At 48.7% G+C, this 17,519-nt stretch overlaps 1 protein-coding gene across 1 annotated transcript in view; it reads right to left on the reverse strand.

Annotated features, from left to right (window-relative positions):
* The window catches only part of LOC147899065 (uncharacterized), a 205,116-nt gene that overhangs the window by 120,718 nt on the left and 66,879 nt on the right, over window positions 1-17,519 (reverse strand). The window contains exons 10-11 of the mRNA XM_087378640.1: window positions 6,830-6,890; window positions 6,653-6,751 (exon numbers count right to left, since the gene is read on the reverse strand). Coding sequence (XP_087234766.1) covers window positions 6,653-6,751; window positions 6,830-6,890 — 160 coding nt within the window. The remainder of the gene's footprint in view (window positions 1-6,652; window positions 6,752-6,829; window positions 6,891-17,519) is intronic.

The following is a 17,519-nucleotide window of genomic DNA, read 5'->3' on the forward strand; positions in this document are numbered from 1 at the left end:
CGCAGTCGTTTTACTCTTCCACTGGACCAGGCCAGTCCATATTTGAGGATCTCTCAGCGGACATTGCAGATTTTTCACATCGCGGAGAAGTCATCCTTTTAGGAGACTTCAACGCGAGGACCTCAGACAGACACGCCCTCACTTATGACTTCATGGAGGATCCGGTCATACTCCCAGCATTTCACGATGATAGCCTCTGTCGGACTTCATCAGACTGCACAGTACAACCCACAGATCAGGGACGTCAGTTACTGGAGCTCCTCACCTCGCACGGTATGGTCATTTATAACGGATTGTCCAGGTGGCCACAGTCTTCCATGCCTACATTCTCTTATGCTTCTGGGCGTGGTACTAGCGTGATCAACTACATCATAGGTCCCCCGACTCTAGTCCCTTCCATCCATAGCCTTACTGTTAGCCCCTTCATGCCCTCTGCCGACCATGCACTCATCCACTTTACTTTGACTCATGTCTCCCATGACCCACCCCCCCCTCGTTATCACGACCGCCAACCCTATTATGAGGTTCATTTCGACCACCAGTTCGATGATGTATATAGCCAGAACCTCAGCCGCCTACTCCGTCCTCATCTATTAGATGCTCTACCATCCACGCAGGACCGGTGGGAACTTGTACATACTTCACTCGTTTCTGCCGCTCACATGTCGTTCCCAGCCACATGTCATTCGTCTAGTCCCCCACCGGTTGGTCTTGTTCCTTGCAACGGTTGGTATGACGAGGAGTGTAAGGAACTCCGCAGAAAACTTCACCTTGAGACCGAGGAGAAGTCTCCCCTCCTTGCCGAAACCAAGAGAGACTACAAGCGGTTGGTTAGGCGCAAGAAACGCCAATTTCTAGCCCGGAATGAGGAGCTGAGAAGCTTGCTTTTCAGCTGTGACTCCAAGGAATTCTGGAGAAAATTCCTCCGCTTGAAGTCTCAGAGCCCCCTCACAGATCCACGTGTCTGGTCTGCATATACTTCAGCTCTATACGATGTTCCAGATCAGCCAGCCATCGATTTATCCCATACCCCTAGGCCAACTTCATGTAGTCTCTTCACACCAGAGAGTGTCCGTGCAGCAGTCCACCGATTGAAGAACGGGAGGGCTAAGGATCATGATGGATTGCAAGCGGAGTATGTAATCCATGGGATTGATGCCTTAGATTTTGTTCTTTCCCGTCTCTTCAATGAGTCTGTTTGTACAGGCCTACCACAGTCCTAGTTAGGCAATACCATAGTACCTATCCACAAGTCGAGGGACCCTATGGAGCCGTCGAATTACAGGACCATCATGATTGGCCACGTTATGGCCAAGATCTATGCATCAGTTTTGGAAAGCCGTATAAATGACCATGCCGAGACTACAGGACTCAGAGCCAGAGGGCAGGCTGGATTTCGCAGGGATCATTCGACACTTGACCACATCCTCACACTCAGGGCACTGGTAGAGGAGGCGAAGTCACGAAGGCAACGGCTTTATTGTTGCTTCGTGGACTTCAGGAAGGCACTTGACACAGTTCCGCGATTCAGATTGTTTCAGAGGATTCGTCAGATGGGCTTCAGTGGGGAGAGATACAGTGGGCTATCATGGCTTTGTATGAGAGGGTCACTGGTCGGGTTCGGACACGTGAGGGGCTCTCAGAGGAGGTATGCAGCACGATTGGGGTGAAGCAGGGTTGCCCGCTCTCTCCCACTCTCTTTGGATTATATATTGATGAGCTAGAGATGTTTGTACAGATGACAGGCGGTGTGGGCTCTACTCTCTCAGGATCCTCCATTCCTATCCTCCTGTATGCGGACGATGTGGTTCTCATTTTCTCTACTGCTCAGGGCCTCCAGGCACATATTGAGGCACTCCACAGGTTTTGCCAAGACAGGGGGTTGACCGTAAACCTTGGCAAGACCAAGGTTATGGTTTTCAACACCTCTGATCGTATTTACAGCACGGATGAGTTTTGCTTCACTTATGACGGACAGCCCATTGAGCTTGTTAGAGAGTACACTTATTTGTTGGGGGTAGTTTTCAGGGGACCGGTCTTCACCATGACATATGCAGCACGAGATAGGATTAGTAAAGGGTATGCTTCGTTGGCTCATCTTGAGCGTCAGTGTTTTCAATCCCACTTTTAGTATCCCGATACGAAATCCTTGCTTTTTGATACATTGGTGAGACCAGCTGCGATGTATGCAGCTCCTTTCTGGGCAGGAGACCTCGGCGCTGCAGATTGGAGACGAGTAGAGAGGTTACAGATCACCATGTTCTCTCGGCTCATTAGGGCCAAGGCTACAATTCCGCACGAGATCATGCTAGCAGAGTTTGGAGCTACTCCCCTTGCATTGGATGCAGCGTTTCAGTCGGTCATGTATTTGCACAGGGTTAGGGAGTTTGGAGACTCAGCAGCAGGCAGAGCTCGGTTGCCATGGTTAGCACTTGCATCTTCTATGGAGTTGGCACGATCTGGGGCCCGATACTGCTGGTACTTCAAACTCACTAGGTGGCTCACATCTCTTGGACTAGACATGGATAGACTGCCTCCCTTCCGATACAACATGGATGCCCCTCATCTCGAGTTGACTCGCCACGAGCTTAGCCAGGTCACGAGAGCAGACTTGCTGCAGCTTCATATGTATCGCACTTGGATTTATCCCACGCAGCTTCCGACGAAGATGGCCACATATCGTGACCACTTCCTTCGGATCTCAGAGGATGGGTTTGTCATTCCACCAGGCTATACAGGTATCCACATGTCCCACTCACTAAGGATTGCCCTTGGCCATCTTAGAGTCTCTTCGCATCAGCTCGAGATAGAGGCTGGTAGGATGCGACGCATGGAGGATGGACGGCGACAAGGCCGAGAGACCAGGATCTGCCCTTGTTGCACCATGGGAGAGGTGGAGTCAGAGGAGCACTTCATTTGCAGATCCCGCTATATTATGAGCTCAGAGGTAGGTTCCACTGTCTCTTCACGGATGGCTTTGGACCTCTCTCACGAGTGATGGACTACGAGGATCAGCATTGCCTAGCTCTTTATGTCAGGGAGGCCACTATGCTTCGACGAGACTACCTCAGAGACCACCAGCACAGACCGGAGCGTGATAGAGCCCAACGTGATAGAGCTCAGGCACACGCTATACCAGAGGACAGAGACCAGGAGGAGCATGAGGAGGTCAGAGCTCACACAGGACACATGCCTCCACCCTGTGGATGTACATATGAGATGGTTTGTAGACGCCGCAGGATCTTGTTACATAGGGGACGTACTCGCCGCTTCATCTCCAGACGATCCAGGATGATGGCAGCTTTTCGGAGGAGACTTACTCATGGAGATCTCGCCCCACCAGCCGCTCACCTCACCTTTGCTCAGATTTGTACTCTCATAGCAGGAGGCAGAGTCGATGGACAGGATTTCCAGTATTATTTTGGTTCTTAGACTCCGTGACACCTGGACTTGTATCTTTGCATTGGCATATTGTACTCATCCCCCCATTTTGCACCCAGGGGCGGTTTTCTTGCATCTAGTTTACTTTGTATTTAGGCTCAGATTTGACATTATGTACTTTCACTTGCATTGTATTGCCTAGCACTTAGATGATATTCGACGATGCCTCTTCTCTGTGGCACGTTGATCTTGTGCTATCTTGTATGCAGAGTTCTTGATGTCCCATGGGCCCATTTTGGCCTTTAGTGGACAATAATACACTTTCTTTCTTTCTTTCTTTCTCTCTCTCTGGTGCCTGCCCCGTAGTACCCGGTTATCATTATTACTTCCCCTCGATGGGCATTCAAAGCAATTTCATTAAAGCGAACAATTGGCATAAGGATACCTCCACGCACCTATGGTAATCTTCGGGGGAATATTGATAGTCCACCACGGGTTCAAACTGGGGAACCTCCCTTTCTGGGGGTTGACGGCTCCTAAGAGAGCGGACTCGTTGCCTCTTCTAGTGAGCTCTAATAGGGGAAGTATTATGCTTATAATTTGGGAGTGTCACCCTCATCGATTGGGAGAAATATTCCTTCCAAATTTGAAATCAAATTTGAACTACCTTGTTATTACAATTTTGGATTGCGTGCTTTATTTGTAATTGTTTAACTACATCATTGTTGGACTTAGTGCTCATCCACATGGGTTCCTAGCGAGGGTGTTGTGTGTGTAAAAGATTGGTGAATGTCCACGTGGCTTCATTGCATGCAACTGCCGAAGTAGTTGTGGTAGACAACGAGCCGCCCTCATTTTTTATTCTTGAGGTTGTTCCATGAGAGTCGACCTCCACAATTTCAGGGAGGACATGCGACCTTTGGCTTCTCTACAAAGCTTGAGGTTGAAGGTTTGGCAGCCATTGGCAAGCACGAGATGAGGTGGTCTCTCTTGGCGGTTATGTGGTGTTTCTAGCTATGAAAGCTTGTCGTCTTTTGCAGTGTGAGTTAGTAGATGGTTGTGTGAGAGCCTTTGTGGCCAATTGATGTGTTTTGTAAGAGCAACAAGCCCGGTCGGGATGAGCTTAGTTTGATAGTATAATTGAAGTGTTTTGGTCTCTCTGATACATCCAATTTCCTTCTCGGTTCCTAGTTTCTCATAAGCTTTAGATTTGAATTCACAATTGTTAGTTGCGTGAATAATTGAGTGAGGTATTTAGCCATCAGTGGTAGAAGAGCCAGGTGATCGGAAGTTTTGTGAGCTGTTATACACGCTGTGTCTCATGCATGTGTAGGAAACCTATTCAAAAGTGGTCGATCATCCCAGTTGTAAGAAGACGTAGAAGCAATCGAGGTCAAAGGAAGAGATCCTGCCTCGACGTCCTAGCTGAGGCATGTTTCTAAGTTCTCCTAAATCCTGCAAGGTTGTAACAATGGACACATTGAAGAAGGACAAGCATGGTGCTACACTGGTGACTTTCAATGGCAAACATTTTGCATCATGGCGCAATTGGCCACACGTTTACTCTACATGCCAAAAGGTTTATGGCATATAGTTGTTGGCACGGAGAAGAAACCGAAGAACCGCTCTTATGATGCTGAGAAGATTCCTATCTGGGAGCAGAAAGATGAGAAAGAAATAGGCTATATGGGAAGAGCTCTAGGACCCGAGTACTTCCATCATCTCAATGTCAAAGCCACGTCAGCAGAGAATCGGCAAACCTTGCAAACACTTTTTAGAGTTCGTATGAAGCACTCAGAGCCAAACCTAAAACAAGATCTAGTTGACCTACAGATGAACAAGTCTGAGACATTGGGAGTATTCTTGAACCGAATGCAAGCTCTACTGAGGTAGCTTAGAGATCTTGGAGCACAGGTCGAGGATGAAGACAAGAAGGCAATCTTGTTAAGAAGCTTACCCTTGGAGCAGTATGGAGAGAGAGTTCTTGTATTGTGCCTTGATGATGACATGGATTTTCTCGATTGTATAGGGACGCTAAATAGTGAGGAGAAGTGCAATAATATTTCATTGTATGACAACAATGTGTATGCTGCCATTGACAAAAAGAAGAAGTTCACCTGATACTCGGAAGTGCAACTATTGTGGGAAGGAGGGGCACATAGGGAAGTATTGCTACACTAGGCAACCTGATGAACAGTTGAAGCAGACCAAAGATAAGGCATTAGCAGAGGAAGACCAGAACAAGAACGAGACAACTATGCTCGTTGAGGTCGATCATCTTTGTGATGATCAGGATTTTGCTTTCTAGATGAGTCATGCTCTTTGTGATCCATCTTGTTTAAGCTCTTTGTGAGCATTTTTTATCAACCTCTTTGTAATCATTTGATGTAAGCTCTTTGTGAGCATATTGTTGGTGTTGCTCTTTAAGTTTTCATGAGTAGTTGTCTTGTTTACACAGTCAATCGTTCTCCCTCATTTCGGCTAAGGGGGGGACTGTTGGAGTTAGTGCTCATCCTCGTGGGCTCCTCTACATAGTTAAGGTGTCTTATGTGTGGTTAGACATGGTGAATGTCCACGTGGCTTCATTGCATGCAACTACCTACGTAGTTGTAGTAGACAATGAACCGCCCTCATTTCGTGTTCTCCAGGCGGATCCATGAGTCGACCTCCACAATTTCAGGGAGGATATGCGACATTCGGCGTCTCCACAGAGCTAGAGGTTGAAGATTTGGGAGCTGCTGGCAAGCACGCGATGAGGCGGTCTCTCTTGGCGGTTATGTGGTGTTCCTAGCTATGAAAGCTTATCGTCTTTCGCAATGTGAGTTAGCACATGGTTGTGTGAGAGCCATTATGGCCAATTGATGTGTTTTGTAAGAGCAACAAGCCCCGGTCCGGCGGATGAGCTCAATTTGATAGTATAATTGAAGTGTTTTGGTCTCTTTGATACATCGAATTTCCTTCTTGGTTCCTAGTTTCTCATAACCTTTAGATTTGAATTCACGATTGTTAGTGCATGAATAATTGAGTGAGGTATTAGCTATCAATCATGACTCAATGCCTTACATTAACAAACGAAAGACAATGAAGCAAGGATGACAGCATTGGAGAGAATAGTAGGGTCAACAAAAGGAAGAGGTAAGGCGCTCAAGAATTAAAGACACTGGCAACATTGAATTTATTTACCAGAATGTGATGAAGGTTTTAAAAAATTGATGGATTAATGAAGGGCAATAGACCCAGTAAAAATATATTACAATTAACCACAAGATACCTGAGAGGTGGTCGCCACAATAAGGTGGTCAAACCCTAAACACATATTGATGATGGAATCTCGAAACTCTAATTTCTCCACCTTTTCTTTCAAGTAGTCCTGGAACAATAATACATGTCAGTCCTAATGAGGTATGTAGCATTGTCATCTAACACTAAAACATATGCATCATATTACCTGGATTTGAATGTGATTTGAATCCTCTACAGCTGCTGTGAGCCTTAACCACTCAATCTTCCTGTAAAGTGACATAATTCTAGAGTTACTAGATGCAAACAATGCTAATATATCTCTTTATACATACATACATACACACACACGCATATAAAGTAGTATCACAAAAGACTCTATGATTTCTGTGTTGGTAAACTGAAAGGAAAGCATGGAGTGAACACAAACTGATCTTCCCCCTGCCTCTACCCCTTCCCCCCGCTTCTACCCTTCCCCCGCCTCTACCCCCCTCCCCTCTACCCGCTCCCTACCCCCGCCTCTACCCCCCCGCCTCTACTTCCCGCTCCTCTACCTCCTTCTACCCTCTCCCGCTCAGCTGCCCCCTCACCTCTCAGCCCCGCTTCCCCTTCCTCGCTCCCCTGCTGACTCTACCCTGCTCCCTCCCCCTGCTTCTGCCTTAGCCCTCCTTCTACCTTGCTCCCTACCCCCGGCATTTTTTGTTCCTTCTTCCTGTCTCCCCCCTCTTCCTTCTCCCGCAGCGTTTTTTTTTTTTTTCCCCCAAAAAGAGACTTCTATTAAGTAAGAAAAAAACTCGATAGAGCAAGCTTTGAGCGAAAATACAACATCATGAAATCATGAGGATAAATAAAACCCCCCTCAAAGTGAGGTGGAAAACAACCAAGGCTGAGGCTGAAAGTGCCACCTTAACCCTGTAAGAGTCTCAGAAAAGAAAGGAACATCATGAAATCATGAGGATAAATAAAACCCCCCTCAAAGTGACGTGGAAAACAACCAAGGCTAAGGCTCAAAGTGCCACCTCAACCCTGTAACAGTCTCAGAGAAGAAAGGAGAGTCCTTCCATTCCCTGAAGAAAGAAGCCCTCCTAGCTGAGGCTGCACGGGAGTCTCCCTGTATCCTCATCCAAATGGCCATCAAAGTATGTACACTATCTATCCAGATACTAGCCAAAGTGTGCGAGGGATGAACCTGAGTACCCTCCATAGCCTCTGTACATCTGGCCCTCCAGATATGCCAGGATGCTATGCTCACTAAAATCTCCCAAGAAGTATCCACCGAGACATGTACATCTGTAAAAGGAAGGTGTGGTACCACATCCAATGAACAAGACTCAATCTGATGACGTCGGACCAAAATCGCCCGTCTCTTATAGAATACCTGAGGCCCTGTAAGAGAAAGCCAAGCCACTGAGCCCCATGTCAAAAAGAATGGGGAGTGGGCAAAGTGATTGAAAATCCTGGCTGCCCCCATCCAAATCATCCTCGCCTGTCTGCAGTTCCATAAACAATGCTGAATAGTCTCCGAACCAGAGAGGCAACGAGGGCAAGTAGGGTCGGCTCCGAACCTGGATCTCCAAAGGTTCACTGCAATCCCACTATGGATAGAAAGCCAAAAGAAAAGAGTGATCTTTCTATTCCTGTGGGATTTTCAGAGTCTCCTCCAGAAGCACCTCTGCAAATCCGCAATGATATCAAATGTCTCCCAATGAGGAACTCTGGAAGGTCTCCAACCTCTACCACTGAGCTGAAACCTCCTGGCATTACTGACCATGTAACGAAAGAAGGGGATGCTCTTCTCTCGATGCCCTGCGTCAATCCACTTCCACTCTCCAGGGTCCCACTGCAAGTACCTAATGGGAACTCCCCCGTAAAGCCAAAGCCTCCAAGACCCGGTGGAGAGAAGCTGGGGGTCTGGGTCGAGGAACCACTCTGAATCTGATCCCTGCACCAAAAGACCTACAACCCTCATAGGCTGAAAAGCAAACTCAAGCAAGATGTCCTCTGTGGATCTGAGCAATCTGCCACCGTCCTGCACAGTAAAAACCAAAGCATCCTGATGTGCATCTCGAAAGGCCAAAACCTGAAGCGGAAACCGGCCTCTCGTAAAAGTACCTGCCCAAGTGGAGCAAGTGAGTGGCATATCATCTGTGTCTACCCACTTCTCTGGAAGGGCTGCCTCAATCTGCAAGATCCTCCCTGCACTCCCTCTGAGATGTCCTGTCAACTGAGCCTTGGTCTCCTCTGGAAGCCTCCGGAAAGCTTTCCAAGACCCCAAAGATGATGCAGGTCCCCTCTCCCACCTGGACCACTGCATGTAGAGTGAGGCACCAAGTGGTCTGCCATGATCATCTAAAATACTGTCATTCCACATGATGGGTTGCCTATCAATCTCTTCGCGAGAGGAAGGAGGAATCCTCCGAAGAGTGCTCCTAAAACTGGCCCATGCTTTCAGAATGGCAACCATGAGAGGGGACGAAGGTGATCTGAGGTGTGCTGTGGTGAAGATCCACCTAATACTGCTCATCCAGTCTCCTCCTGAAGAAGGTGTGCATCTCTGAATGTTGCTAATAAGAAAGGCCTTCCACGGTTCCTGCCTTGGCATAAGTCCCCGCACCACCATCTTGCAAAGTAAAAAAAAGGAGCTTCCTCCTCATGCTTTCCAACACGGGAGCAAACTAATGCGTGGAAGAAATATCCAAGCCGACTTGGCAGCCCAAATATTTGACAGGCACACCCCTCTGAACCCAAGTAAATCCTATGTCAAGCCCCCAAACTGGAGTGTCCTCATCACTGATCCAAAAGCCATTGGATTTATGCCAATTTATCTGGGCCCCCGCCGCCAAGCAAAATAAATCCAATGCTGTCCTAAAGGAAGAGAGCGTCTGTGGATTGGCATCCAGGTAAACTGCAATGACATCTGCCAACTCACTGTCAAGTAACTCCTCTTCTCTTCTAATGGGAAGTCTCAGCGCAACGATGTCAGCTTGAGATCGAATATAGATACTCATAGCTTCGACCACAAACAAAAAAAGGAAAGGAGCAAGGGGGCATCCCTGACGGATTGATCAAGAAATCTGAAATCTCTCACCCCTTACCCCACCGATAAGTACCTGGCTGTGGGCTGGTCTGTACAAGGAGGATACACCTCTGATCCAAGCATCAATAAAGCCAAAACGTAGAAGGGTGCCCTCCAAAAAACCCCAATCTACTCTGGCATAAGCTTTCTCAAAATCCAAAAGTAGAATGGCTAGATTCTGGCCGCTCTGCATGGCCCACTCTGAAGCTTCCCAGAAAAAGAAAATGTTATAAAAAATGCTTCTGCCATGCACAAAGCCCATCTGAGTGTGATGAATAAGATCTGGGAGAAGGGGCTGCAATCGGAGGCTGATTGCCTTGGCCATAATCTTGTAACAAGTCCCCAGAAGTGTGATAGGCCTCCATTCGGACACTAGATTTCTGCAACCTCCTTTCCGAATAAGGTGAATGAGACCTTCTGTAAGCATCTGAATCCAGAGGGATTCTCGTGCATGAAAGGCATACTCTGCTCTCTGATCAAGCAATACCTGCTGATGAGCCCTTGCTGCAGTAAGGCGCTCCTGAATCCAAGCATCTGAAGGCCGTTTCTGCTCTTCCCTCTGCAAAGCTGCCAACTGCTAGCGAACACCAATCTCACGTCTGAGAATATCTCGTCTCCTGGTACGAGCAACTGAGAGGTAGAAGTCGCTAATACCAGAAAGGGCAGCAGCTACTTGTGATGGCAATGGCTGCCCACCCTGGACATGAGAAACCCATATCTGCAGGGCTGCCTCTGTAAGGATCTCCTCTGTGTACAAGGCATCTGGAATCCTGATGCTGGCAGATCGGCCTCTCAAGTGAGGCTCTGAGATAGCTAGCACAACAAGAAAGTGGTCTGAAGTGGAAACCCCAGCAGCAATGCATACCGATCCACCTCTGTCGAGTGCCCAGTCATCTACATAGAATCTGGCAATACGTGCATGAATAGGCATTTGCTGGCTCCTATTCGACCAAGAGAATAGGAGGGACTGTGGCTGAATAAGAAATGCATTGTCCAACCAAGTATCTCTGCCACAATAGTGAGAAAGGAAGGCATCCCAAGTTGCTCTCTCCAAAGAGTGAAGTCCTCCTTCTCTACCCCCTTTTTTGTCTGAAGGTAACTCAATCATATTGAAATCACCTGCAATCACCCATGAATCCACAATGGGGGCCCAAGAGAGCAGATCCTTTCACATAAAGACACGTTCCCCTCTAATGTTAGAGGCATATAGGTTAAGGAAACCAACCTTACACCCTCCAATCAAGAGAATAATCCACTGAGCTCTAGAGGGGATAATGACTCCATGTCCAACAACCAAGGGGAGAATCGACGCCCTTGGTGCCCAAGGCCGGCGACCAAAAGGTATGACCAGAAAGCAGTTTGCCGGACTTAGAGCAATCACTGGCATCCAATTTGTGTTCCTGGATAAAAAGGATGTCAATAGTACCTCCAGTGACACCTAGATGAAGCTGATTCTGGATCAGCTTCCTACGACGACAGTGTGGAACTCCGCCTAGGCCCTGTATGTTCCAGTTGACTATCCTCATCGACTGGAGGATGCTGGATGGAAAGGCTTACCCGACCTAGTAGAGGAGACCAGCTTCCCCTGGGTCGAAACACTCCTGCTGCCTCAGCTGTGGCATGAACAGTCTGAGGGGGAGAAGTAACGGTAGCCCCCTCGTGATCAGAAACGAAAATGACCGGGGCTGGTGCATCTTAAGGCGCCTCCTGATGATGAGGAACTGTAGTAACTGGGGCTGCAGCAACATCCACCTCTGGAGTCTGGATGGCATCTGTTTGAACCGGACCAAGGGTCTCCTCCTGAGGTAAAGGAGCCACTCTGACCACTCTCCAACGTAGTACTAAGAGTGCTGCAGGCTTTGGGCGCCCTGCTGCCCCTGGTGGTCCTGGGGTGCGCGAAGCACGGAGCCCTGCTGCTCCTGGTAGTCCTGGAGTGTGTGGTACAGGCCGCAAGGGAGGTGCAGACGGGGTAGTACGTGGAGGAGCCGCACCAGAAGACCTCTTGAGTCTTTTTCTCTTCCATAGTTACCAGCTGAAACGGAAACGAAAGAAACGGAAGAAACGGAAGAAACGGAGTTTCCGAGCCCCGCCAAAACGGAAACGGAAGAAATGGCAATATGATACAATTTATTTATAAAAATTTATTTTTTATACATAATATAATTATCAATAGAGTGCAACTCATACATAATACAAATTACAATTATCTATACTTGAAGCTTCAGCCTTCAAGCATCAATGCATTATTCATGCCTCTATGATTCTAAATTCTTGAATGATGCTTCAATAATCTGAAATCAACATGTATCATGAGTCATGACTAACAAGTTTGGCATTACAAGAATCTGAAATTTAGAAGCTTGAAGTACTTTAAACTTAGCACACAAGTTGAAACTTGAAACTTGAAACTTGAAAGTATCCAATGTCTAGACTCCATAGATGATCATGATTCATGATCCACAAATTTCATGATCACGACTCATGAGTCATGCAAGACTCAAAATAAAAGCACCCATGGATGATATAAAAAAAAGCAGCAGGACTACTGATCCAAGAGCATAGGATGGAGGGATGGAGAGAGCTTAGAGAAGGTGGAGAGAGCAGCAAGGATGCACAGGAGGAGTGGAATGGGCGGGAGGCGGCGAAAGATGGAGCCAGGCGGCGAAATCACGCCTTTTGGGGTTTAGGGCAAAAACAGGTTTTACGAAACGGCGTTTCTTCAAGAAACGCCGTTTCCGTTTCGCCGTTTCCGTTTCTGGCCACGAAACGGCCGTTTCGTGCAACTATGTTCTCTTCCTTGGGTAATCTCTAGCAAAGTGCCCAAGGGTCCTGCAAATCCTGCACTGATCCTGTCTTCTTGCAATCTCGATTCTTTGTCGAAAGAGAGAACCATCTGGACGCTGAATCATGATGTGGTCATCTGAGATGTTAGGGTCAGAGACAATGACCCTAACTCGAGGCACCCCATCTGCTCTGACTGCCTCTGCCGAGGAAGAAGGCATGCCAGGAAGGGAGGGAATCTCAGTGACCACTCCGAAAGTGGCTTCGATAGTAGCAAGAAGTCGATTATAAACCTTAGGAAGACCAGGAAACCTAATGAACAGTGATGTGACCTAACTGTCCTCCTCGATCGGATCGAAGCCCAAGGTGTAGGGCAAAAGAAAATTCCTCCTCAAACCCAGAGCCAAGGGATTAGCTTTGAGAACGAGGGCTGTGGACTCGTGGGAGTCGAAAATCACTTGGAAGAATCCACGTCCCAAAAGCTGAATATCCCTGAGGTGTGGGGGGAGATCTCCTGGTAACGCCGCCAGCATCCAGTCTCTAGCCTGTGATCTGGAAGGATGTGACTCATAGATGCAGGCGAAAAGTGATGTGGAGCCCTCTAATTCCACATCTTTCTTGAGCTGCTGCAACTCGTCTTTTGAAAAAATGATGGTTCTCGCGGCCAGTGGAAGTGGATGGAGATTGGCTAAATGGGGATCCATTCGCCAATCGAAGTGAAAAGGCCGATTCCAACACTGTTAAAGCTCCGTCCATGAAAATACTGCCCAGGATGCCCTGAAAGGAGGAGAGAGGAGAGGGTAGGAGAGAGAGGATAGAAGGAAGAGGGCTGACGCGGAAGGAGAGGGTAGGCAACGGAGGAAAAGAGGGCGGTTAGGAGGGAGGGAGGGGGCGGGCTAGGAGGGAGGAAGGGGGCTGAAGGCGGGGAGGGAGAAGGTGGGCGGGGGAGAGGAAGGGAGGGGACAGGTTAAGAAAGGAGGGGGCGGGGGGGTTAGAGGAAGGAGAAGGGTGGGGGAAGGGGCGGGGGAGGGGAGGGGAGGGAGGGGGCGAGGGAGGGGAAAGAGGGGGCGGGGGGGAAAGGGGGGGGGGCGGGGAGGAGAAGGGGGCAGGGGGGGCAGCGGAGGGGGAGAGGGAGGGCGGGGGAGGGGAAGGGGAGGGAAGGGGCGGGGGAGGAGTAGGGGGCGGGGGGGCAGCGGGAGAGGGAGGGAGGGGGAGAGGGAGGGGCCGGGGAGAGGGAAGGGGCGAGGGGGCAGCTGGTGGGGGAGAGGGTGCGAGGGAGGGGGAGGGTGCAGGGGAGGGAGAGCAGCGGGTGGGGAGAGGAGGGAGAGGGAGGGGGCGGAAGGGCTGACAGGGGGGGAGAGGGAGAGCGGAGAGGAGGTAGGGAAGGAGGAGGGAGAGGGGGAGGGGGCTGGCGAAGGGGAGGGAGAGGAGGAGAAGCGAGGGGAGGGAGAGGGCAGGCTGAGCGGAGGGGAGAGAGAGGGAGAGGGGGCTGGCTGAAAGGGAGAGGGGGGGGGGCAGCAGCTCACGGGGAGGAGCAGCAGCTTTTGAGTCTGATGGGGCAGCGTTTTTTGGAGCGGAAGGAGCAGCGGAAGGAGCCCAAAAAACGTCAGAGTCGGCCTCCTCACCTCGATTGGCGATGGATATTCCGTCAACCAATCCTACTCCACCTCCACCAGCCACGAAAACAATTACTTTTTCTAAAGACGAGTTGCAGCAGCTCAAGAAGGACATAGAGATTGAATGCTCTACCACGTTGCTCGCACGCATCTTCAGGTCTCACCCTTCCAGATCCCAAGCCAGATACTGGATGCTTGCGGCTCTCCCCCCAGACCTCACTCCATGATTGTTAGATGTTCGTCTTCTGGGACAAGGTTTTTTCCAGGTTGTTTTTGACACTCCAGAGGCTGCGAGCACTCTGCTTAAAGCTGAGATTTTACACCTGGGACACAGGAAGATCTTCTTTGATGCCTTTGATATTGGTTTCAACCCAGTGGAGGCAGATAAGGAAATCTTTTCGCTCTTCATTAGATTTCCCGGGCTTCCCCAGGTTTACCATCGACTTCTTTCTATTATTGGGGAGCATTTCAGCGCGGTTGCTGAGATCCCACTCCTCATGACAGCATTGGATGTATTTTGCTTGGCGGCGGGGGCACAAATAAATTGGCATAAATCCAATGGCTTTTGGATCAGTGATGAGGACACTGCAGTTTGGGAGCTTGACATAGGATTCACTTGGGTTCAGAGGGGTATGCCTGTCAGGTATTTGGGCTGCCAAGTTGGCTTGGATATTTCTTCCACGCAACAGTTCGCTCCCGTGTTGGAGAGCATCAGGAGGAAGCTCCTTTTTGGAGCTCAGCCAAGCCGGATCTTGCCTCTAGAGTTGTGGTGGTCAACCAAGTCCTCTTGGCCACGGCCTGGTTTGTTTGTTCATGCTGGTGCTGTTCTAGGGACTACATCACTCAGCTCAGGAGACCAATCAGAAATTTTCTTTGGAGAGGGCTTGATGGCACATCAAATGCCTTAGCCAGGGTGGCTTGGGAGACCCTCATCCTCCCTACACAGGAAGGGGGTCTCAATATTATTGATATAGATTTACAGTGCAGAGCTTTACTCTGCAAGATGGTGGTGCGGGGACTTATGCCAGGGCAAGAACCGTGGAAGGTCTTTCTTATTAGCAGCATACAGATGTGCACACCTTCTTCAGGAGGAGACTGGATGAACAGTATTAGGTGGATCTTCACCACAGCACACCTTAGATCACCTTCGTCCCCTCTCATGGTTGCCATTCTGAAAGCATGGGCCAGTTTCAAGAACACTCTTCGGAGGATTCCTCCTTCCTCTCGTGAAGAGATTGATAGGCAACCGATCATGTGGAATGACAGTATTTTGGATGATCATGGCAGACCACTTGGTGCCTCACTCTACATGCAGTGGTCCAAGTGGGAGAGGGGACCTGCATCATCTTTGGGGTCTTGGAAAGCTTTCCGCAGGCTTCCAGAGGAGACCAAATCTCAGTTGACAGGACCTCTCAGAGGGAGTACAGGGAGGATCTTGCAGATTGAGGCAGCTCTTCTAGCAGATTGGGTAGACACAGATGATATGCCACTCACTTGCTTCACTTGGGCAGGTACTTTTACGAGATGCACATGAGGTGGTGTTCTGCTTCAGGTTTTGGCCTTTCGAGATGCACATGAGGATGCTTTAGTTTTTAGGGTGTAGGATGGTGGCAGACTACTCAAGTCCACAGAGGACATCTTGCTTGAGTCTGCTTTTCAGCCTATCAGGGTTGTAGGTCTTTTGGTACAAGGATCAGATTCAGAGTGGTTCCTCGACCCAGACCCCCGACTACTCTCCACCGGATCTTGGAGGCTTTGGCTCTACGGGGGAGTTCCCATTATGTATTTGCACTGGGACCCTAGAGAGTGGGAGTGGATTGACGCAGGGCATCGAGAGAAGAGCATCCCCTTCGTTTGCTACACGGTCAGTAATGCTAGGAGATTTCAGCTCAGTAGTAGAGGCTGGAGAACTTCCAGAGTTTCTCATTGGGAGACATTTGATATCACTGCGGTCTGTAGAGGTGCTTCTGGAGGAGACTCTGAAAATCCCACAAAGAATAGAAAGATTTTTCTATCCATGGTGGGATTGTAGTGAACCTTTGGAGATCCAGGTTTGGAGCCGACCCTACTTGCCCTCGTTGCCTCTCTGCTTCAGAGACTATTCAACATTGCTTATGGGATTGCAAACAGGCGAGGATGATTTGGATGAGGGTAGCTAGGATTTTCAGTCACTTTGCCCACCCCCCATTCTTTATGACATGGGGCTCAATGGCTTGGCTCTCTCTTACAGGGCCTCAGGTGTTCTAGGAGAGACTTGACTCCTCTCGGGCCGTTTCGATTCGACGTCATAAGATTGAGTCTTGTTCGTTGGATGTGGTATCACACCTTCCTTTTGCAGCTGTACATGCCTATGTGGATACCTCTTGGGAGATTCTAGCGAGCATAGCATCCTGGCATATCTAGAGAGCCAGATGCACAAAGGCTTTGGAGGGTACTCAGGTTCATCCCTCACACACATTGGCTAGTATCTGGACAGACACCATACATACCTTGATGGCCATATGGACGAGTATGCAAGGAGACTCCCGTGCAGCCTCAGCTAGGAGGGCTTCTTTTTTCAGGGAATGGAAGGATTCTCCTTTCTTCTCTGAGACTCCTACGGGGTTGAGGTGGCACTTTCAGCCTCAGCATTGGTTGTTTTCCACCTCACTTTGAGGGGGTTTTATTTATCCTCATGATTTCATGACGTATTCCGCTTTGAGCTTGCTCTCGCGGGTTTTTCCTCTTACTTAATAGAAGTCTCTTTCTTGAAAAAAAAAAAAGAAGAAGAAGATGTAAGATCTCCCTTGCTAAAGATAATCAAAGGCAAGTAGAATTGAATATATGGCAACAAAATCGTAGCCTGACATGCAATAGCCAAGTTGCTAGTTTCTAGTATTCAAGCTTTTTCTTGTGTTTTGCAAGTATCCAATCAGACTGTTGGCAACGAGTAATTATCCCGCCCAAGGGGTGACCAAGATGGCGAACCAACTGAGTTGGGTTGGACAATTTCCCCTGGCCATAAAAGAGTATGCCAGTCTTTGGAATGCAATGATAACGACTTAGATTTCTTAAATTCACATGAAGACCAACAGCTATACCATATAAAGATAGAGCATGCATCAAGGAGGAAAGATCCCGCTGAGTATTTTGAGGAGTAAAAGATGAATCATCAGCATAAGCTTGAGCAACAGTTCGGCTTCCATTAATCTCCAAGCCATGCAGCATGTCTGTTGCCACAAGATGATCCATGTATTGAAGCATGGGATGTATGGCTACAGCATATAGAAAGTGGTGCATTCTTTAGACCAAATGGCATGACCAGGAACTCGTAATGAGCTCGCTTTGTCCTGAAAGTTGCCTTTGAAATGTCAGCTTCGAAAATGCAGACCTAATGGTAGCCACTCTTGAGATCGATTTTTGAAAAATACTTTGCACCGTTGAGT

Source organism: Dipteris shenzhenensis, chromosome 8 (genome assembly GCF_047967505.1).
Source record: "Dipteris shenzhenensis isolate YYH24624 ecotype China chromosome 8, Dip_SZ_1.0, whole genome shotgun sequence".
Lineage (NCBI taxonomy): Eukaryota > Viridiplantae > Streptophyta > Polypodiopsida > Gleicheniales > Dipteridaceae > Dipteris > Dipteris shenzhenensis.